Source organism: Myotis daubentonii, chromosome 3, assembly GCF_963259705.1.
Source record: "Myotis daubentonii chromosome 3, mMyoDau2.1, whole genome shotgun sequence".
NCBI lineage: Eukaryota > Metazoa > Chordata > Mammalia > Chiroptera > Vespertilionidae > Myotis > Myotis daubentonii.
This window is the reverse complement of record NC_081842.1, coordinates 122,312,318-122,336,068: the sequence shown is the minus strand read 5'-3', so window position 1 is coordinate 122,336,068 and position 23,751 is coordinate 122,312,318. Positions and strand designations below refer to the sequence as shown.

The following is a 23,751-nucleotide window of genomic DNA, read 5'->3' as shown; positions in this document are numbered from 1 at the left end:
CCAGGGCAAATGTGGACTCACCACCCGTTTCCCTTTTCTGTTGTTCACTGTCTCAAAACAGTTGTTTATAAATCCCTCCCCTCCCTCCCCCCACAGTTTTCTAGTTGTTTATGACTGCGGGTTAAACTCATGTCACATTACCGTTAGTACTGGCCGTTTAATTGCAGGAGGCCTGCACTGTTTCGTATACCTGGTGAGCATCATGGACAGACCTCAGAGCGCAGCTGCAGAATTAGCACACAGTGACAATCAGTAAAAGTTTGCCGGTTGAACAAGTACAACTTTGCAGTGTACCCTAAGGAAGGAGCCATGCCTTTCCCATATGTGACAGCAGAATATGAAGCATTCCCAACAACTCTTAACATAGACCAAAGACTAACATGCCCAATAAATAAAGAGACTCTACAGGCCACAAAAGGCAGTTTGAATGGCTCTTAAGCATATCTGAGTAGGTACTCAACTTCAGTCATAATAAAAACTGAAAAGGCATTGTAACACTACAGTGAGATGCTGGCTTCACAAAAACCACCAGTGTTTATGGTTTTGGGTCTTCTGTGTTCTATTTGTTCGTTGCTAAGGTTATAAGGAACCTGTAACTTGCATGTGTTTCTTATGGATGTGTAACTAGTCCCCAGAGTGGTCAATGTAAAATACCTGTCGAAACTACAACTCTGTGTACCCCTGAACCCAACAGTTCCTTTTCTGAGAATGTATTCTATACTGATGCAGACAGTCCCCTACTTAATGATGGTTCAACTAAACAATATTTCAACACTAGTGGCCCAGTGCACAAAAATTTGTGCACTCGGGGGGGAGGGGGTGTCCCTCAGCCCGGCCTGTGCCCTCTCGCAGTCTGGGACCCCTCGGGAGATAACGACCTGCTGGCTTAGGCCTGCTCCCAGGTGGCAGAGGGCGGGCCCAATCCCTAGGTGCAGCCCCTGGTCGGGCTCAGTGCTGGGGTCCAACCCCAGCAGGTCCAGGGGTCCCCAAAGGTGTGGACGGAGTCGGCCAAGAAGGAATGACACAGAGACAGCGTTCAGTTGATCAGCAGCCTAGCCAGGATCTCCAGCCAAGTTCTGGTCTGGATCTCCAGCAAAGTTCTGTTTCGGATCTCCAGCCAGGTTCTGTATCCATGTTCTCTTGCTAGGTTCTCCAGGTTCTCCAGCCAGGTTCTCTAGCCATGTTTCCTCGCTAGGTTCTCCAGCCAGGTTCTGTCCAGGTTCTCCAGCCAGGTTCAGTCACCAGGTTCTAGTCAGGTTCTCTTGCCAATTTCTGTAGTCAGGTTCAGTCCAGGATCTTTTGCCATGTTCTCTCACTAGGTTCTGTCTCTAGGTTCTAAGGCCAGTTTCTGTCCAGGATCTTTGGCCATGTTCTGTCTCTAGGTTCTGTTCCTCTTGGTTCTGTCTTCTAAGTTCTGTCTTGTTACATCTGTATTTATACCAGTTGATTCCAATCCTAGCAATCTCTATGCCAAAGGTTAGGGCGTTTCTTATCTCCATTCCAGGGAGTAAAGATTATGTAGCTTAAGCATGATTGTTCGTAGTTAAAGTGATTAATTACCCGCCTGGCACTTAGTTAAGAGGTTTTATTCCCTCCCTAACTTCAGGGGAAAATCCCTACCTAGGGAAACAACCTTTCTCAGAGAGCTGACCTTGGTTAAAACACATAGTGCCAAGAAGGTGAGCAAACATATAAAGAACAGTATGCCATATATGCCAGGTCCCTTGAAACAGCAAGCATGGACTGGCTCCCGGCAGCTCAGAGCAGGGCCGATTGGGGAGTTGGGGCGCCGCCCCCTCTCATGCACAGAGCAGGGCAATCGGGAGGTTGTGATGCCACCCTCAGTCACGTTCAGGGTAGGACCGATTGGGGGGTTGGGGCACCGCCCCGTCACACTCAAGGCAGGGTCGATGGGGAGGTTGCGGCGCCACCCCCTGTCACGCACAGAGCAGGGCCAATCAGGGGGTTGGGGCACTGCCCCCTGTCACTCACAGAGCAGGGCCCATCAGGGGGTTGGGGAGCTCCCCCTGTCACTCACAGAGCAGGGCCCATCAGGGTGTTGGGGCACTGCCCTCTATCACCCATAGAGCAGGGCCGATCAGGGGGTTGGGGCGCCACCACTCTCACACTCAGGGTAGGGCCAATGGGGAGGTTATGGCTCTACCCCATCACACACAGAGCAGGGCCCGTGGGGTGCGGGGGTTGGGGCGCCGCACCCTGTCACACACAGAGCCGCAGGGCGATCAGGGGGTTTGGGCGCTGCCCCCTGTCACGCTGATCCTGGTGCCGGGAGGCCTCACGGCTCCGCTGATCCCGGTGCTGGGAGGCATATTACCCTGTTACTATATAGGGTAGAGGCCTGGTGCACGGGTGGGGGCCGGCTGGTTTGCCCTGAAGGGTGTCCTGGATCAGGGTGGGGGTCCCCACTGGGGTGCCTGGCCAGCCTGGGTGAGGGGATGATGGCTGTTTGCAGCTGGTCACACATCCTTCAGGGTGGGGGGTCCCCACTGTGGTGCCTGGCCAGCCTGGGTGAGGGGCTGAGGGCTGTTTTCAGACTGGGGGTGACTGAAGCTCCCACCCACTCCTTTTTTTCTTTCTTTTCTTTTTTTTTTTTTATTCTGGGCCAGCTTTAGCTTTGAGGCTTGGCTCCAGCTCTTAGGCCTCCACTGCTGAAAGTAGGTTTCTGGCCTTTGCTTACAATGTTGCGATCCTGCTGGCTCAAGCCCGGTGGACTAAAGTTTAGCTTCTATATTTGTTACATAGTTGCTCAGAGTTGCAGCTCAGAGGCCGGCAAGGCAGGTGGGGAACGTTGGAGTCCTCTGTCACTGAAGCAAGCAAGCCTCATGTTAGTTTCAAGCTGCCTGGCTACGGGCCGCCATCTTGGCTGGCAGTTAATTTGCATATCTCGCTGATTAGCCAATGGAAGGGTAGTGGTCCTACGCCAGTTACCATGTTTCTCTTTTATTAGATAGGATTACGATGGTATGAGAGCAGTTCACATTCAGTAGAATTTTGAATTTTGGCTTTTTTCCCTGGGCTAGCAATGTGCAGTCTGATACTGTCTTGTGATGCTCAGCAACAGGGTGAGCTATGGCGCCCAGTCATCCAGGCAGTCATGAGAGTAAACAACCAACACTACAATATACCATGTTGCCAGCATTTTGTTTTGTTTTTTGGATATTGGCTTCTGAGCACGTTTCACGTAGGTGAGACTAAGTTTTAACATTTGTTAGGTTAGGTGTATTTAATGCATTTTCGACTTATGATATTTTCAACTTAAAATGGGTTTAAGGGGATGTAACCCCATCGTAAGTTAAGGAGGATCTGTGCTTGCACATATGGCTAAATGATAAGGTATACCTTACTGGTTGAAACATTAATGTTAACTGGAAAAGATTTCGAACAGTCCTGTCCAGTAGGAGGGGACTTACTAGTAGTACTTAGTAAATTATGATACTTCCAGAATATGAACTATTATGTAACGGAGGGAAGGAGGAGAGGATATAGAAGAATCTAGCATTCACTGTTAAATGAAAAAAAAAGCTGTGTTTTTAGTATGCTTTCACTTGGGGGGAGAATACATATTTCTGTTTGCCTTTGTATATAAAAGACATTTCAGAAAGAATCACAAAAAACTAGTAACTGATTTCTTATGGCTGGAGTTGTGAACTGGACAATGGGGGACAAAGGTGGGTGGTAGACTTCACTGTATACCTTTTAACTTTTCTCGCCATATATTGTCTATTTAGAAAATTCTTAAATATTGGAAAATAAATAAAATCCATCCTTCTCCTACTAGAATAGCATCGATAATAACAAACCACATAACATTTTGCCTGGGAGTATTTTGAAAGCAAGCCAGTAGTTGATGGAGGATGAAAGTTCCCTTTCTTAACCTGCTTTGAAGTTGCTGAGTAAAAGTTAGAAGTTGACTCCAGGAGCACTCCTCATCATTGTTGTGAAATTGGACAGTGAAAATGCCTCTGTCTTGCTCCTGTTGGAGGCTCAGAAGCAGAACCCCAGGCCCAGGAAACAGGGTGTGGAGGGAAAAAGAAACAGGCAAGAGCGTGATATAGAAAGATGGGAGAGGCTGGGAAGTGATTAATGCTCACTAAATTACTACTACTTTACTTTTTATTCCCACAGACTTACCCTTCCCATAAGAAATCTATAAAGACCTTATTCCCCACTTACTACAATAATCACATTAAATTATATGTAAACCAAGAGGCGTCAACATTTTTATATTTGCTTACATGTCTTTGTTATGGGAGGAGTTATTAATTACATGATTGTGTTTGAATGTGCTCCTTTGTGATAATTTGACTTCTTACTGAATTTTCACTACATAGGGTGTCTGGTGGCATTCTAATAAGTTGATATTAGCTTCAAATTTAAATATTGGTTTGTGGGCCAGCCCTGCCTGTGCCTTACTTTGCTGTTTGAAGGCATGACTTTTTAAAGAGAAATATAACATCCCAAAGACAACAAGGTTGAAAAGCCAAAGCAACTTCCTCTGTGAAGTCCTCCCTGTTGTGTCCTCCTGACCTGCATGTCCTTCCCCTACCTGCCATGCCCCATGAGAAAGCAGGGACCTCTGTGGAGAGTGTGCTGTCTGTGCTGGCAGGCTGTTGTGGTGTGACAGAAGAATAAAATATTGGTCTTTCAGCATATTAAAGCTCTGCAGCCAAAGTGGAGCACATTTTTAGATGGGGAGTGGAAGTATGTTTAAACAGATTTTTATTCCTGTTTCAAAAGTATAATCATGGCATTTTATTCTTTCCCCCTTAGCATGGAGATATAAATCTCCCCACCGGGTAGCATTTGTTGAAAAATTGACCAAGCTTGTTTTAAGTCAGCTGCCTAATTTCTGGAAACTCTGGATTTCATATGTTAATGGAAGCCTTTTCAGTGAGGTATGTATACAAATATGACAATTGATGAAGGCGAATCATTGTGAATTTCTAGTCTTAAAAATTTTAGATTCTGAAGTGACTTGTTTTGTTTTTAATCCTCACCAGAGGATATTTTTTCCCCATCGCTTATTGTGGGCTTGGGGGAGGGAGAGAAAGAGAGAGACAGAGGGAAACATTGATGTGAGAGAGACACATCAATCGGTTACCTCCCACACACACCCGGACCAGGGCTGGGATCAAACCTGAAACCCAGATACGTGCCCTTGGTCTAGAATTGAACCCGTGAACCTTCAGTGCGCAGGCTGATGCTCAACCATTTAGCACATCAACCAGGTCCTGAAGTGACGTTTTTAAAACCTTAAGGGCCCAATACCTATAATAACTATTGTCAAATATTTTAAGATTAATTAAAAGCACTGTAAAGCTCCAATGCTTAATAGCTGTATAATTTTGAACAAGTTAATTGTTCTGGGACTCAGTGTCCTCAACTGTAAAAAGAAAATATTGAGTGTATCTATTTCAAAAGGTGATTATGATGATTAAATGAGATATTCAATTAAAGAAAAAAAGAAAATTTGAAATATTTTCAAGGATTCTGAAATAAGTACAGTGTTGGGCAAAATTCTGGGTGAAATTGTGCAGCGGACTATGAACATATGATAAAGATAAAATGCTTTTATAGCTTGCACACAGGTTCGAAATAATTCATATAATTAAGTGATTTCCTAGTTGGAAAGAATTTAAATATTTTTGTTAGCCCTCAATATGGTCATTCTGCAGAAGTTCTTATATTTTCACAAGTCACATATTTACTTAGTTTCTTAGTCATAACATAATTGGTAGCATAGAAGTTATGATTTCTATGTATAGCACCTGGAACTTAGATTTATCACTCTAAAGCAGGGGTGGAGAACCTTTTTTCTGTCAATAGCCATTTGGATATTTATAACATCATTTGTTTAATATAATTCACTTAATATAAGTTTATGTTCCTATGCAAAGCTCCTAGATTTATTAAATTTCAAGTCCCACCTTGCAGGGCCAGACCAAATGATTTCATGGACCTTATACGGTAGGCAGGCCAGAGGATTCCACCCCTGCTCTATATTCTCACTGCAAGTGCCCAATGAATGGGCTCTAGGTCCTAGGTCCTGGAATATACACTGTAATGCCCTTTGCCTCCAGCTGCTAGGAAAACCCCACTTGTCACACATGCAGAAGGCAGTTCTGGCTTCTTGTCTCCAGAAAGAACTCTTTTATAGCCCTGAGAGCTGGGGATATAGGGATCCTCCTGATGGTAAAGCTATTTCCTGCTTCTTTTGCACTTGCTCCCACTGTGGCTGCTAAGCTGAGCACAGGTTTGGGTTTCTTTCCCTCTCCCACAGTGGGGGTAGCTTCACTGCTCACATAATGCCATAGCTTCCTCTCTTAATCTGCTCCCTCTCGAACTCAGATTGCTTATATAAGGATTAGAAAGGTTAGGTGCTGCTATATCAGTGCTATGGGCAAATAGTGTTCAAATTTTTTCTTAAGGAACACTAGTGTTGAATGAGAAACACCCAGTATTTATCACATATTAATTGCGACCTTAGCAATAACTTTACTTCTCTGTGCCCACTCCACAGGGCTGGCTTGAGAATTGAATGAGTTAGCAGAAATTATGTACTTATTACAGTATCTGGAAAATAAATAAGAATTTGCTCTTATTATTTGGAATAAAAATTTATCTAAAAGTCATTGTCCTGGTACATAATAGATATTCAGTGAACAAAGTTTAATAGCATTTAAGAAATACTAGACTGATGAACTACTAGGTTAGTATTGAATAATGTCAAGATAGGTGAACTCATCTGAAAAATTATTTCCTTAGGAAATGGATTTTAGACCTAGTTTTTTTTGTTTGTTTTTTTTTTCCAGCCAAGTGTTTTTTTCCTTCCAATTGGATCAGTTCCAATAGGTCAGGGGTGGGAAACCTTTTTTCTACCAAGGGCCATTTGGGTATTTATAGCATCATTCTCAGGTTATACAAAATTGTCAACTTAAAAGTTAGCCTGCTATATTTGGTCAAACATTTAATTAACTCATCTCTAATGCCTTGGCAGGGCCAAACCAAATGATTTCTCAGACTGGATATTCCCCACCCCTGCTATAGGTAGACCACACATCCACAGAAGTTGCCTTATTCCGGTTGTTTTTAGAGTTTGTAAAATTCCCACATATTTTTGACCTGAGATATTTTAGGGAAGGGAATACATTTTCCTTCCTTATAGGTTATACCTAGTTGTGAAATAAATAAGCTACTTCTGAACTCAAGAACATTAGTACTGAAAAAATGGTTTTAATTAGTTGTATTGAGTTGGATATGCTTATGGTATTTCTACCTATTCATATTTATAAAATGTTCTTAAAAGTTTATAGTAATTATTAAATACTAGAGGCCCAATGCATGAAATGCATGCAAGGTGCTTGGCCCTTGCAGCCCCGACTTAGTTAGGAAGGTCGTCCGGAAGGACTTCCAGTCTCATTGGCATATTACTCTTTTATTATTATAGATAATTTATCTACAAATTTGGGTATGTTTTTAAACTACTCTCTATTAAAAAGCTAGAAAGACACCAAAGGGCAGTAGAAAGGGATGGATGAGTTAGGAAAGTGTGTCTACCATTTCAGTCTGTGAGTGAGATCTAGAAACGTAATAAAATTAAAATTGGGAAGAGTTCTGGGCTTTTAATAGTTGCTATTTAATCTCATAAAAGAAAGCGCTGTAATATTGAAAAAACTCAATGTACTTGCAAATTCTTATTTTCTTGTTACAGAATTATTTTGTTTTATTAAGAGCCCATCCGTTGAAGATTTAGATGGAGTTTTCAACAGTTTAAAAAATAGTCAGTTCTTCAAACCAGTCAAGCCCATGTGAAGTAACTTATGTGAATCAAAACAGTGAAATCTAGCCGTTGGTCTCACCACAAAGTAGTTTTGGTCTGCGTGTGCAGGAAAGAGTTAAGGTTTTTAGTTAACGAAATGGTTAATAGTAGGTTAAGATCTCATCTTTAGATATATTTTAAAGACAGTGTATTTTGGGGTGAAAAATTTTAAAGCATCCAAATAATTTTTAAATAGTGGGAATCAGAATTTTTAAAAGTAAATAGCACTTTATGTTCTAAAATTGGATTAAAAAATAGAACAAACCTTACAAAATTCAGTATATTGGAGGTGTTTAATTCATTAAATTAAAACAATAAGTTATTTTTTTAATTAACAGTTGCAAAAGGTATGCCTTATAACTAATTCCCCTATCCCTTCCATTTTTCATGTATTTTGAGACAGGTTCTTGAGGTTTATAAAATTATTCTGTGCAGTAGATGGCATCATGCATTCATTAGTACATGTTTGGTGGACAAAATTGTTTGGGCAAAATTTAGCCTTAATTCTAGTATGATGTATTTTAATAATTGATTCTCACTTTTTTATTTGATTTGAAACTATTTCACAAAGGACTATGAAATAATTTTCCCATTGAACGAGCCCACTATGTGAAAAGTTCAGTCTTAGGTACTATAGCAGATACAACTAGAAAAGACACCATTTGACAGTCAAGATACTTAACAATTTAACACTGGTATGACCCTTCATTGAGACAAGTGACACCTTACTTTCAGAGTTCCATCCCTTCCTCCACCACACACTAAATGAGGTCGGTATTAGGGTTCAGAGACACAGAACCAATACCCTATATCAACGGTATATATCAAGAGAAAGAGACTTTGAGGAATTTGCTCATATGATTATGGAGGTTAACAAGTCCCACTATCTGCTGCAGTCAGCAAGCTGGAGACTTAGGAGAGCCCACTTATAGTTTCTATTCGAGGGCCAGCAGGCTTGAGACCCGGGGATTGCCAATGTTTCCGTTCTAGTCTGAGGGCTGGAAAAGGCCAGTGTCCCAGCTCATGCAGTCAAGCTGTAAGAATCCCCCCTTACTTTGGTCTTTTTGTTCTATTCAGGCCTTCCACTGATTGGATGAGACCGACATTGAGGAAGGCAAGCTGCTTCCTTCAGCCTACGAATTCAAATTTTAATCTCACCCAGAGACACCCTCACAGAAACACCCAGAGTAATGTGTAACCAAATTTCTGAGTCCCCATGGCCCAGTCAGGTTGACACAAAGAATTAACCATCACTAAATCCTTAACATAGATTTCCCAGTACAGGATGCCTGTGTTCTGTGCCTCCTGACATCGCAGTAGGTGCTGGGTTCCTCAGCAACATCTGAATTCCACATCTAAAACAGTCCTCCCAACCCCCAGGAGTCACACAAAATTCTTAAACCTCTGGTCCTCCCTTTTGTTGACATCTTAAGACTCCAGGAGATGCATTGGATCTGATGTACATTTCAGGAGCATTTCACAGGGTTATGCCCCATGCACTTTCAAAGGGTCAGTCTTCCAAGTGGCAACTCAGGACTTGAGGTGTTCTAAAGGCCTTTCGATGAACCCAGTAGCATTCAGGACCATCCAGCTTTCTGATATGTATTCCAGGATGTTCTGAAGAACTCTAACCCTTGGTGATACTTCATTCACCAAATATTTATTGAATGCCCTTAGTAGCCTCTATGTGCCAGGTATTGAAACACACACACACACACACACATACATGTATACATATAATACACAATTTTAATATACATACATATAATATGATTAAAATAGTGACCAATGCAAATATGACCTCTCTACTCCATCCCAAATTTTTGAACATCTATAATAGAAACAAATAGAGTCTTAAGTTAAAGAACATCCTATGATATGGAGATCAAGGAAGGTCTCTGAGGAGATGATATTGAAACTGAAACTTCAAACATGAGGAGGAAACAGCCTCACAAAGGATCAGGGGAAGAATGCACAGAGAGAGCAGCACACACAAAACTGAGGACAGGAGCTTGGCAAAAGAAAGTCACAGCATCCAGAGTATACTCAACAGTGGGCGGGTTTACCAAGAGAAGCAAGAGCTGAGGTTGAGGAGCTGGCAGGGTAAAGAGTTTGTATTCTAGGTGCTGTGGGAAGCCATGGAAAAACGTTAAGTGGTGGAGTTACCTGACCAAGTTTTTCAGTTTTAAAAGGACCACTCTGGTTGCCTGCTCAAGAATGAGTTGGCAGGGCCAGAAGTCAAGGCGGGGATGCTCTTGAGGCCATCCAGCCAGGAAACAGTGGTTGTATTAAGGTTTTGTTGGTAAAGTTGAAGAGAAAATTACAGATTTTATTTGTATTTTGGAAGTAGGTTTAACTGGACTTACTGATGGATCACATGAGGTTGACGAGGACAGGGATTCAGATACAGCTCCCACAGGCTCCCAAGTGAATAGGTACGCCGTTTGTACAGTCAGAAAGATTTGAGAAAGAACGTAGGTGGAGGAAAATATCAGTTTTTTATTTTAATGTTTTGAGTTTGAAATTCCTGTGATTTATTCAAATAGGAAATCAGAAATTCAAATTGTCAGAAGAAAGATTTGGGCTATATATATAAATTTGAAAGTGTGAGATATAATCTATAATGATAAAAGCATAATATGCTAATTAGACCAGACGAAACTGGGGCTGCGAGGGAAGCCCAGGTCCCGGATACTAGAGGGAAGCCGGTGCTGGCAGCTGGGGGAAGGAAGACCTACTCTTGCACGAATTTCGTGCATCAGGCCTCTAGTTTATAATAAATATCTATTTTGTCTTCATCCTGGCACAGAGCTCTTAAAATCCTTGGAATTTCTGCAGTGAGGACTAATAAAGGTATCTTTTGTTATGTTGTTGAGGTGGCTTAGGTCCCCACCTAAGGATGAGGTACTCATTGCCCAGACACCAACCACGTAATTAGATGGTTGGAACTTTCACTCCAGACCTCCTAAGTAGGTGGAGACTGAGCTTAATCACCTGTGGCCAGTGGTCAACAGAGCCTTCATAAAACCCCAAAAGGAAGGGTTCGGAGAGCTTCAGGTTGGTGAACACATGGAGATTCTGGGAGTGTAGCCTGCTCAGAGAGGTCATGGAAGCTCTACATCCTTTCTCCATACCTTGCCCTGTGCATCATTTTCATCTGTCTGTTCCTGAGTTACATTCTTTTATAGTAACTGGTTATCTAATAAGTATCACATTTATCTGAGATCTCTGAGACATCCTAACAAATTACTGGAACCAAGGAGGGGTTAATAGGAACCTCTAGTCTGTACCCAGTCAGTTGCAGTCAGTTGACAACTTGGGCTTATGATTGGCATCTGAAGTTGTGTGTGTGTGTGTGTGTGTGTGTGTGTGTGTGTGTGTGTGTGTGTGTGTTGCGGAGAGGGTAAGTCTTATAGAACTGAACTGTTAACTGTGGAATCTGACTCCAGGTAGGGTCAGAATTGAATTGAATTATAGGACACACAGCTAGGATCTGGGGAATTGTTTGTTGGTGTGGGGAACCTCTCATATCCCCCTCCCACACACACATTGGAGTTGGGTGCAGAGCCCAAACTAGGAAGGCATTATATAGAAATGATATTTGAAGCTATGAGAATAAGAATAAATTAGTGAGAGAGTATAAAGGAAAAAGAATAAGTGCTTAAAACCAAAACCTGATAAAACCTCAGCGTTTAGAGAATAGTTCTTTATCAGCTCAGCAAGCAGGGACCATGTGTCTGCTTTTCCACACCTGGGCCACTCTTTCACCAAGTATTGTTTTGAATCAGAGCATCACACTGACAGAAACAGAAAGTAGGCTAACAGACAACAGGGCCATTTGGACTTACCTGAGTGGTCATGACTCAGATGGAAGTCACTCTTTATATCTCTCCTTTCTCACTGAAACACCCAGTGGAATGACTGGGTTCAGTCAGTTCTGCCTCAGAAGCCTGTAACTAAGCTATCCACAGGGATCCTTTGTGCACCTCTTTTAGCCCGAGACACTGTCATTGCTTCCTTGGGTTAGCACAGCACTCTTCTAGCTGCTCATGCTCCTACCTCTATCCCTCTAGTCACTTCTCACTGTAGCTATAGGGTACTTCAGTTACTTCTCATTTGCCTTAAAAATAAAGGGACAAACCCTGACTGGTTTGGCTCAGTGGATAGAGCGTTGGCCTACGGACTGAAGGGTTCCAGGTTCGATTCCAGTCAAGGGCATGTGCCTTGGTTGCCGGCACATTCCTAGTGGGGGGCGTGCGGGAGGCAGCTGATCAATGTTTCTCTCTCATCAATGTTTCTGACTCTCTATCCCTCTCCCTTCCTCTCTGTAAAAAATCAATAAATATATTTTAAAAAATAAAGGGACAAAAACATCAATTTCTGAGTTAAATCTCAGTATACAAAAAATTGTGAGTGCTGTTTTCCAATAACCTTAGGAATTTGTTTATTGAATTATTACTGAAGTAAATAAATTTGGGGTTTAGTTTTTCTCAAAAACTAAAGTTCAGTTATTTCAAAGCAAAAGTGCATTTCTACAAAGAAAAATGATAAAAGCTGCATATTTTAATATACAATTTTAAATTAAGTGTAAATCAGAGTTGTATATCTGTGTATATTGACCACTTTTTATCAGGTATGTCTGATATTTTTGTTGAAAACATTTGCAGTCCTTACTCTTCTTTCATGTATTCACGTCAGTAATGTTCATTATATAAACCAACTCTATACACTATGTTTCTAGCTTATATATAAAATATATATAACATTACTTACGTTTTAAAATTAAGTTCAAGTCAATATAATCATTTGTAATGCAATTATTCTTAGCATGAAAGTACTTTACTTGTCTTTAACCAATAATACATGAATGCTTTAACTTTAAAGGATAACTTTTGCATTATGTTAATGAGATATGAGAATTTTCTTTTACATTATACTACTTTTTGTTACTACTTCTTTATTTGGAAAGGTTCCTACGTCTGCCCTTCAAAGGCATTTTATATAATAATATTTAGTTATTAGAAACTTCGGTAATGAAAAGTTAACTGAAATCCAATTGAATAGATTTCTCTTGAATCAATGCAATGTAGTCATCTACATCTTAAGGAGAAGAGAAATATCAGATGAAATAATGGCTCTCAGTAAACAGGTAAAAATTAATTTTAGAATAGATTTTCTACTAAGGTAAACTGTAAAACCTCTGAAGAAGAGCAATGATTTGTAATTTTTTAAAAAATAAAATGTCAGATATAATACTTTATAAATATTTGTCAAGGGAATGGAATGGATGTCCTGAGATTACTAGATATTAATCCAGAATTTACTCTTTCTTTTATGTCCACCCTTGTCTGTGAGAAATGATTTAGAGAATGTTATCATAGGTATGATACTTTTAGGTTTAAGCATATAAATTTTTTAAAATATATTTTTATTAATTTAGTAGAGGAAGGGAGAGGGAGAAAGAGAGAGAAACATCAAAGATGAGAGAGAATCATCAATTGGCTGCCTCCTGCATGCTTTCCACTGGGGATCGAGCCCGCAACCCTGGGCATGTGCCCTCACCGGGAATCAAACTGTGACCTGATTCATAGGTAGGTGCTCAACCATGGAGCGTGCTGATCAGACTAAGTGTATAAAATTTTTAATGAAAATGACATGAAATTTTCCTATAAAAAAGGTAGTCTCAGTTAATACTTAGGTTCATTTATGGGAATTGTACTTAATGTTTTAGGAAGATGAAAAACTTCTTGTAATAAAAATGGCTTTCTGATTAGTTACTCTTTAATCAGAAATTTAGATTATTTCTTATACATTCCTTTTAAACAAATTATAATCATACTAGAGGCCCAGTGCATGACATTCGTGCACTGAGGGGTGGCTCCCTCAACCCGGCCCGTGTCCTCTCACAGTCCAGGACACCATGGGGGATGTCCACCTGCCACAGTGGCTGGAGAGACTCCTGCCACCACCATTGTAGTCACTGTGCTCACCAGCTGTGAGCCCAGCTTCTGGCTGAGCTGCGCTCCCCCTGTGCGAGTGCACTGACCACCAGAGGTCAGCTGCTGCGTTGAGTGTCCCCTGGTGGTCAGTGCGTGTCATAGTGACCAGTTGTTCTGCCATATTTCGGTCGATTTGCATATTAGGGTTTTATTATATAGGATTTTATACTTTTTTATATACAACCCCTAGAGCATTTCTTATTTTTGTAAATTATTTCTAAAAATAAAAGTTCATTTGTTTTTTAATTTTCAAGACTGCTGAGAAGTCAGGCCAGATTGAAAGATCAAAGAATGTCAGGCAAAGACAAAATGATTTTAAGGTAAGTTAAGGGTAAGTATGTAGAATTTTTCACAAGGTAAGGTTTTTTCAATCATAGTAGAAGACTTTATTTTTTTTAATTCTTTATTAGTTAAGGTATTACAAATGTGTCCTTATCCCCTCCCATTAATCCCCCCCCCCACACTCATAGTAGAAGACTTTATGTTCAAGATATTCATCATAACTCAAGCAGAATCCTTCGATTTATTTATTATTGTTTAGAAAATGATTCAGGAAGTAATGCAGAGTCTTGTGAAGCTGATCCGTGGAGCACTACTCCCACTTAGCATCCCAGAGGGTGGAGTAAGGCAGTATGGAGGCTGGGAGGTGAAGTCTGAGCTCTCTGGACAGTGGCTCGCTCATGTCATACAGACCATAAGGTAAATATGGACACATTTTCCTGAAAAGGATAAATCTTTTTTACTGTTAAAAAAATACTCATGATGTGATATGATTTTTAATACATTTTATGAAGAATTTTACTTTGTGCCCTTTGCATCCCCTGTTTCCCATGTGTCATCTAGCAGTCCCTTAAACCTTCCTGGTCTTACATTTGATATGCATCCTTTATTGTTTAATTTAGTGTTACTGTTATAATCCCTCTTATGGTCTTACTTTTACTTTATTTTCAACATAATATTGTAGCTTTTAAGCTCCATAATGAATCATTCATTATAGGATGACCAAAATGATGACAAGGGGCTGCTTTGTGATTGCACTCCACTCACTTACTTTTTTTTGGTGTGTTTATTTTACAGGCTTACTTATGAATCACTGACTGCCCTTGAAATTCCTAATGACATGTTACAGACTATCCAGGATCTCATTTTGGATCTCCGAGTACGTTGTGTAATGGTCACATTGCAACACACAGCAGAAGGTATGTTAAGAAAAATTGATGACATTTACTAGACAATGATTACCTGAATATCTCCCTCTTTCTAGCTTCCAAATCCTTGAAACAAGAAATTACTTTTATGGAAATTTGAATATTTTAGACCATCTGTCTAAAGAATGCTGCTCAATAGAATTCTTTCAAAAGTAATTTTTCAAAAACTTGAGATACCAAGCCATGCAGAAATAAAGATGAATATACTTGAAAACTTTTTACGTACAAAAAAAATCCTTATTTTTAAAAGGCAAATACTAAGTAGAAAAAGTAAAATATAAAATGTATATAAAGTATTATGCCATTATTAAAAATATATATCTGTGTTTTAAAAGTTTAATTTAGAAATACCAATGTAAAATTAGAAGACTCTTAACAGTGGTTCTTCAGGAAATAGAAATTATAAGTGATGATCATTTTCTTTATACTTTCTAGAATTTGGGGGATTTTTACCTACAATTAGAACAATTAAGATTATCTTTTTAATAAAGCTACTCTTTTTTTTTAAGTTCTTTATTGTTTAAAGTATTACATAAGTCTCCTTTTTCCCCCATTGACCTCTCTCCGGCCGCTTCCACCATCCAGCACATGCCCTCACCCCCCCTGCTGTCTCAGAGCTACTCTTTTGGTATTAAATATTTTTTAAAAAATTCAAAAATGTTATAAATGACATAAACCATTACTGTCTACCATCAGGACTATCATCATTAATTTCTATTAGTACAGAATTTGTACTAATGCACTCTATAAACAGAAAGGGAATGGAATCAGGTGAGAAACTGAATAGTGTCCTCTTAATTCATCACCTCCTCCTCTCAGGGACCTGAAACAGACGCAATGGTAAAGGCATTCCTTCAGCCAAGTGAGAATAAGACTGCCATTGTCAGGAATGTAAAGGATTAAAACAGAATCTACATTGTTTATTAGAAATTTTAGGGGGGAAATATTAGATAGTTATCAAGAGTGCTGAATAAATATAAATTATCTAAAGTTATTATTAAACCTAGCCTCGCATTCTCCAAATTGGGTTATGTAGTCAAAAATTTTCCTTACAGTTGATCTCTTATATGCATGCATATAAGCATAACCAATGGACATAAGACAATGGGGGGTAAGGGAGGCCAGGGGATTGTCAAGGGTGGGGGAAAAAGGAGACATATGTAATACTCTTTGTAATACTTTAAGCAATAAAACAAACAAACAAAAAAATAAAACAAACCAGCAAATAAAATCTCAGAAGGAAGTTAAAATATATATATAAATAAAATAAAGTATAATTTGTGTTTATCTCCCCCCCCAAAAAATAAAAAAATAAAAATAAAATTATATTAAAATTTTTTTTTTCCTTACATTAATGTTTTATTAGAAAAATCTAGTGAATAATTCACATTTAAATCCTTGAGTTAACCAGAATTATATTCTGTACCTACTTTCACCAATTTTTTACAAACCTGTAAAAAACAATTAAAAACCATAACCCATAGATTTTTATCTCTATAAAGTTCAGTGAAATAACCACAATAAAAAGTACTTGTGTGTGTGTGTGTTCTCCCTATAGAAATAAAGAAATTAGCTGAAAAGGAAGACTGGATTGTCGATAATGAAGGGTTGACCTCTCTAGTAAGTTTAAATTCTTTTAAATGATGACTCATTAGTGTATATTATATTCAAAATAAACGATTTATTATATTAATATGGAGCATGCGCTTTCTGTATTACAATTCCAAATAGTTTCTGGAAAGAGAAATATAAATTTCTTAAAGTTTTCTTCTCAGAGTCATTTTTGCTGAACCACACATATTTAAAAATTAATGAAAAGTAGATTTTTTTAGAATAACCATTTTTCATTGTATCACTATTTTTGCTTGCATTGCATTTTTAATAGATTATGCTTAATTCTAAGTTACCCAGCAATATGAATTTTTCATAAAAGCAGGATTAAAAAAAATGCTTTTGCTGACTTCTGAGCCAAAACAACAACGTCAAAGTTCTCCAGATGCATACACATGCCAGGTAGCTGTGATCTTCATTCAGAAGGATCATCCTCTTTTCATATGGGACTTTTAAGTTTTCAAAATACCTTTGAAAATAGTTTTCATCATTTATCGTGTCAGGTTTCTCCCTCCCTCTATTATCACCATTTTTTCCACAAAGTTATTACAATGTTATTGACTGTATTTCCTGTGCTGTACATTATATCCCCATGATTTTTTTTAGTCAGGTTGTTGAGAAGCAATAATCCCATGAAATATTACATTTCCTCAAATTTCTGCACTTCTTATTGACAGTATTCCTTTGAGAGTTGAAGAATTTTTGACAAGTTGAAATTATTCCTCTGTTTCTCCAAAGCCAAGGTTCCTTCTTAAGTTAATAAAAATATCTACAGTTCACCTTCCTTTGTATGTAACAATGTGATTTAGAACAGCGGTGTTTCCACATTTTTGTAAATTAAATCATGGTTGAAATTAAGGGAACTTATTATTTTAAATAATTCCATTGTGATTATATTTTAAAGGAATTATTTTTTATAAAGATCTGTTTTGATTCATTTGGTTTATTCTATTTTTCATAATGATTTGTATATAAATACAAAAGAGGAAAGAGTATGGGCAGACCTTGCACTATCCAGCATGGCAGCCACTTGAAACGTGGCTCATGTAAAATACACATCAGATTTGAAAATACCCTCAAAGGTTCCAGCTTTGAGTATTTTTAATTTAACTAACTAAAGCTCTTAGACTTGGACTGACTACAAAAAGAAAGAATGTAAAATATCTCAACTTTTTATATTACATGTTGAAATAATATTTTGATATATTTCATTACATAAATTATATTAAAATTGTTTTTTTCTTCTAGTTCTCTTAATGTGGTTACTGGAAAATCTGAAATTGTATACATGGCTTGTGTTTCTGGCTCAAATTATTACTTCTGTGGGACAGCACTGGTGTAGTGGAACAGGTACTGCAGTGGATCTAGAATCCTAGTCTGGTTCAGTCCTGAATTCTGCTATATCATAGCTTTGCAGTCTTAAAGAAGCCACTTAACCTCTGCCCTAGTTAAAGAAGCAGAGCACTTTTTCACAGTGTTGCTAGTTAAGATTAAATGGGACACTGTAGAACAAAGCTTTCTACACATATAAAGGAGTTTCATTTATAAATTCATAACTACAATACTGAGGCCACTATAATAGAATAGTATCTTCAGTTTATGTTATGCCTTAATATTTTCAGAGCTATTTCATAGAACCCTATCCTGCTTAATTATCACAGAAAATCTGAAATATAGGCTAAAGTGGATCATTAGACCGTCATACACTGAAAAACTTACTGCAGATGAAATCAGCCAAGACAGATTAGACAGAAAGTTACCTTTGATGCTGGGTTTTTGATTTGTGTTTCAGATAAGTTTTTGTGGAAATGAAAATAATATATATATTTAATTTGAGAAAATGAGCATCTGTTTACAGTTTTTAAAGTTTCCATAAATAAAACAAAACTTAGCAATAAAACAAGTATTAGCTTTATGTCCTTCTTTAGGTTACTGTTTCTTGCACATACAGCCCAGAATGTGTTTACCTGATAGCTGTCACACCTGGGGCCCCAGTGTGTGCTTACCTGATGGCTGCCACATCTAAGATTGTTTGAGTAGATAAGCCTCTTTGAAAATGCTTTGAAATGGTTACTATAAAAATTGTTTGTAGTCAACTTAAATTTTAAGTATAATAGTAAGAAACCATAACCTCTTATAACTAACTTCATGTTTGATCTCACACACACACAAGCCAAAAAACTAAACCCACCACAACCTGTAGATGAATGACCTATAGGAAGTTGCACTCGTGGGGTCAGCCAGTCCTTCTAGTCAAATGTTGAAGAAACATACTAACATGATAGACTTAATGAAGCTGAGCACAGTTTTAACTATTCAGCATGAACCTCACTTAAGAGAGAAAGTGAATCAGTGCTTAGAATAAAGTCTAGGCTCCAGCTTTGAGTATTTTTTCCTTAACTACCTAAAACTACTTAACAGTGACTTAAGTTATATGCCTGTAATTTATATTTCGTTTACATTTCTGTAATACCAGTCTTGTTTGTTTGAAATGAGATTATGTTTTTCTTTCCCTGTGACTGGGATGGGAAAATGTTCCTTAAAGGAATGAACATTCAGCTTTGCTTCATTATGACTATTCTTTCAGCTCAAGTATTTTTTTCAATTTGAACTTCACGTAAGTGTTCTGAAGTAGCCTGTTTGAAAGCATCCTGTTTTTTTTTTCCTGTTGAAAAAATTTTTTCCCTTTTTAAAATGTGGATAATTCTGATAATTTTCTTCCTCCAGAAGAACTGAAATGACTTTTTAAAATATATTTTAATTGATTTTAGAGAGAGGGGAAAGGAGAAGGATAGAGAGATAGAAACATCGATGGGAGAGAAACATTGATCGACTGCCTTCTGCACACTCCTACTGGGGACTGAGTCTGCAACCTGGTCATGTGCCCTGACCAGGAATCAGACTTGTGACCTCTGGGTTCTTGGGTCGAAGCTCAACCCCTGAGCCACACCGGCCCAGCAAGAACTGTAATAATTTGTGGTAATTCCTTTTGGTCAGCTGATTTGGTAATTCACTGACACAGAGATAGTACTGTGTCCTTTTAGAAAAAAAAAAAATAGCAGATGTAGCCAAACCGGTTTGGCTCAGTGGATGGAGCGTCGGCCTGTGTACTGAGGGGTCCCAGGTTCGATTCTGGTCAAGGACATGTGCCTTGGTTGCGGGCACATCCCCAGTGGGGGTGGTGTGCAGGAGGCAGCTGGTCGATGTTTCTCTCTCATCGATGTTTCTGACTCTCTATCCCTCTCCCTTCCTCTCTGTAAAAAAAATCAATAAAATATATTTTAAAAAAATAGCAGATGTTTATCATTTACTTTCCATTGAAGTGAAACTATACATTGGGATCTTTGGTATCTCTATCCATTTATTGTATTCATCCTATATAATAAAAGCCTAATATACTAATTATCCAGTCGTTTTTTCAACCAATCAAAGCGTAATATACTAATGAATGCTAAGGCTGTTCAACCACTTGCCATGATGCGCGCTGACCACCAGGGGAATCCAACTGGTAGGTTAGCTTGCTTCTGTGGTCTGGCCGATCGGGACTAAGCGAGATAGGCTGGACACCCCTGGAGCCCTCCCACTGTCCCTCCCTGGCTGGCCAGCCTCCATGGCCCCAGTCATGCATCGACTGGGTACCTCACCCTAGCCTGCATCCTCTCACAATCCGGGACCCCTCAGGGGATATCGGAGAACTGGTTTCAGCCCCATCCCACAGGCCAGGCCAAGGGACCCCACTGGTGCATGAATTTGTGCACTGGGCCTCTAGTATAGATATAAAATAAAAATAAGAAAACCTAGTTCATATTTTAATACAAGAAATCTCAACCACACATGTGAACTTCAACATTTAACTATCCACAGTTGAATGTTGAATTTAATTCTATTACTATTTTAACATTTTAGATTTTCATTCCTTTTGAGTTCAGTACATTGAATGGATAAAATCACGTATCTAATAAACATTTTGACTCTTTAAATACTCTCTGTGCAGTTGTTATTTCATCCTATAAACTTCACTAGCTATTTTTTTTGGTACTTCTACTTTTTAAGTATTTTATGGTGCCCTCTGGCAGTTGCCAAATGTAGTAGTAAAATGCATTAAAGGCACTATTTTAGCTTTCATTAAGTCTGGGTTCCTTTTTATAAGAAAATAGGCTTGCCTCCCCTCCCCCCCCCCACACACACATACACACACACACACACACACACACACACACACTATATACAGGTGTCTCTTTCTTCTTTTCCCCCCCAACTCTTTTAACGATTGAAATGTCTATTGAGGAGAGATTCTGACTGCTGATTTTTGCACAGAGCTGATTTAATTGGTCTTTGAGCCTTGCACAGTTCCACACCACTGGATGAAATCTGCACCTTAGCTTCATCTCTTGCCCTCCAAGCTCATGCTCAGTGGTTGTGATATACTATGGCTCCTCAGCCACGCCAGGTGGCCTAGGCACATATTGTCTTCCTCCCCAACTCACATCCTCCTTCCTTTTTCTTTTTAGAGGCTGGTTCCTCTTGTTCTTCAATCCTCAGCTGAAATGTTTTCACTGTCTCAGAGGGGCCTTCTTTAGCCTTCCTATTTAGAACAGATCCCCCTCCATCACCATTTTCCTCTTAGTTCTACTTATTTACTTCATGACAATAAGTTTGGGATTGCATTTGTCTTACTTCTGTACTTTTGACTTGTTTTAGCAAAAAGTAAGAGTTTTGTTGATTCTTTTATGGTTAGTGTCTCCCTAGAATATACATTTATTGAGAATTCTGGCTGTCTTTTATATTCCTATCACCTGGAAAATGCCTAGCACAAAGTAAAACCTTAAATGCAATTAGAAGCTAAGATGTTAGGATTCATTCAAATTTTTCTTGAATACCATTTGCTGTGCATTTTTCAAGTTTCATTTTCTGATATAATGTATGTAGAAAATGACAATAATGGCTTTTTAAGTTAAAGATCTTGGTCTCTTCAAGATCATTATTAACATTAAATTTTCTTTAACAGTACCAGAAATGTGGAAGATCTAAGACAGTGATGGCGAACCTATGACACACGTGTCAGAGGTGACACGCAAACTCATTTTTTTGGTTGATTTTTCTTTGTTAAATGGCATTTAAATATATAAAATAAATATCAAAAATATAAGTCTTTGTTTTACTATGGTTGCAAATATCAAAAAATGTCTATATATGTGACACGGCACCAGAGTTAAGTTAGGGTTTTTCAAAATGCTGACACGCCGAGCTCAAAAGGTTCGCCATCACTGATCTAAGAGGTGGAGCTGCCGAAACCGGTTTGGCTCAGTGGATAGAGCATCAGCCTGGGGACTGAAGGGTCCCGGGTTTGATTCCGGTCGAGGGCATGTGCCTGGGTTGCGGGCACATCCCCAGTGGGAGATGTGCAGGAGGCAGCTGATAGATGTTTCTCTCTCATCGATGTTTCTGGCTCTCTGTCTCTCTCCCTTCCTCTCTGTAAAAACTCAATAAAATATATATATATATATATATATATATATATATATATATATATATATAAAAGAGGTGGAGCTCATTCAGACTGTACCCTGCAAGCAGGATTTAAAATATAAAGGCAGTACATCTGCTTTTTATCACATCATTTGCATCTCAGAAGAGTAGAATTTTTAAGAAAAATTTTAGTTATACCTGAATTCTGTTTTTATTGAAGTTGATGAACTTTAGAATTTCAAGATTCACCTGATTTTAAATATAAAGTGCAAAACATAGCATAAATCTCGATGACTAGGTTATTTGTCAGTTTGTGTTTCTGTTCCCTTCTATAAATCTGAAAATTTGAGAATTTTTGTCCATACTCACTTTTTAAATGTCTTAATAACCAGTGATTGCTTTGAATTTTAAGATACATGATATGTGTGTGTGTTTTTTTTCCTTTAGCCATATCAGTTTGAACAGTGCATTGTGCATTCTCTGCAATCACTTAAAGGAGTTCTAGACTGCAAGCCTGGAGAAACCAGTGTAAGTTTTCTGTTCTGGTCAACCTCTGTTGCAGACTTTCCCAATGAGCTGTTGGCAATCAGTTGTAAAGTTTTGAGTCATTTCAGCACAATGAAATGCTTGGCTTGTTTAATTTCATTTAAATATAGAGGCGGTTGTTTTCTTGATTCCAAGAGAGGCTGATGGAAGTTAAAAATGTGAATGTAGGTGTTGTAGATAGACTATGTGCATTGTTAACACTTTGTATACGGACAAAACAAGTGACTTAGGTGGTGTTAAGCTGCTCCATGTCTGTGTCTTCTCAGGACAAAATCACTGTAATTAGAAACACTCACTGCCTAGTCCAGCTCTTGATACATGGCCCTTTTCAGAATAAGGTTATACACACTAGAAGCACTTTTCGACGTGTTAACTCTTTATATTGAACTTCATAAACAGAAGTTTTGTTTGAGCTAAGTCCAAAATAAAATTTTTCAACAAAATTCTTCCTTATAGGTCTTTCAACAACCTAAAACACAGGAAGAGGTTTGCCAACTAAGCATCAATATCATGCAGGTAATAACTATAAACACTGGTACCCTGAGCTTGAAATAATGCAAATTATTTTTCAACCTTCTCTTATTTAGAATATATATAACATCTATACTAATAAAAGGTACTAGTTGTACCCATTAATAATGCAGATTTTGTAATCAAAGAAAACATGATAATTTCAAGAGAAACATCAAAAGTGCTTTATTCAAAGTAATGTCCATCGCTACCTACACATTTCCCCCATCTTTCAGGTAATTTGTGGATACTGTCCCAATAGAACTTTTCTTGTTTTGAGGCAAACCACTCAGAGACCCAATTTTCCACTTCTTCGTACGTTTTGAAGCGCTGCTCAGAAAGTGCATGTGCCATCAATCGGAACAAGTGCTAATCTGAAAGATCAAGGTCTGGTGAACACAGCGGGTGGGTTAATACTTCCCAGACAAGATCTTTTAACGTGTCTTTAACTGGTTTTGAAGTGTGTGATGGTGCATCATCATGAAGCAAAATTACTTTGCCATGTCTTCTGGCCCATTCAGGTTGTTTTATGATTAAAGCGTGTTTCAAATTGATTTTTTGTTGTCAG

The 23,751-nt window shown here is 38.6% G+C and overlaps 1 protein-coding gene across 6 annotated transcripts in view; it reads left to right on the top strand.

Moving 5' to 3' along the window:
* Positions 1 to 23,751, top strand: part of EXOC2 (exocyst complex component 2) — a 272,621-nt gene that overhangs the window by 171,631 nt on the left and 77,239 nt on the right. For all 6 annotated transcript variants that reach the window (XR_009451902.1, XR_009451901.1, XM_059688403.1 and 3 more), the window contains exons 13-19: positions 4,792 to 4,916; positions 14,094 to 14,159; positions 14,381 to 14,538; positions 14,917 to 15,038; positions 16,606 to 16,667; positions 22,575 to 22,655; positions 23,130 to 23,189. Coding sequence is in view for 4 of the 6 variants with exons in the window: in XM_059688403.1 (XP_059544386.1) it covers positions 4,792 to 4,916; positions 14,094 to 14,159; positions 14,381 to 14,538; positions 14,917 to 15,038; positions 16,606 to 16,667; positions 22,575 to 22,655; positions 23,130 to 23,189 (674 nt within the window). In the remaining 2 variants the exon portion in view is untranslated. The remainder of the gene's footprint in view (positions 1 to 4,791; positions 4,917 to 14,093; positions 14,160 to 14,380; positions 14,539 to 14,916; positions 15,039 to 16,605; positions 16,668 to 22,574; positions 22,656 to 23,129; positions 23,190 to 23,751) is intronic.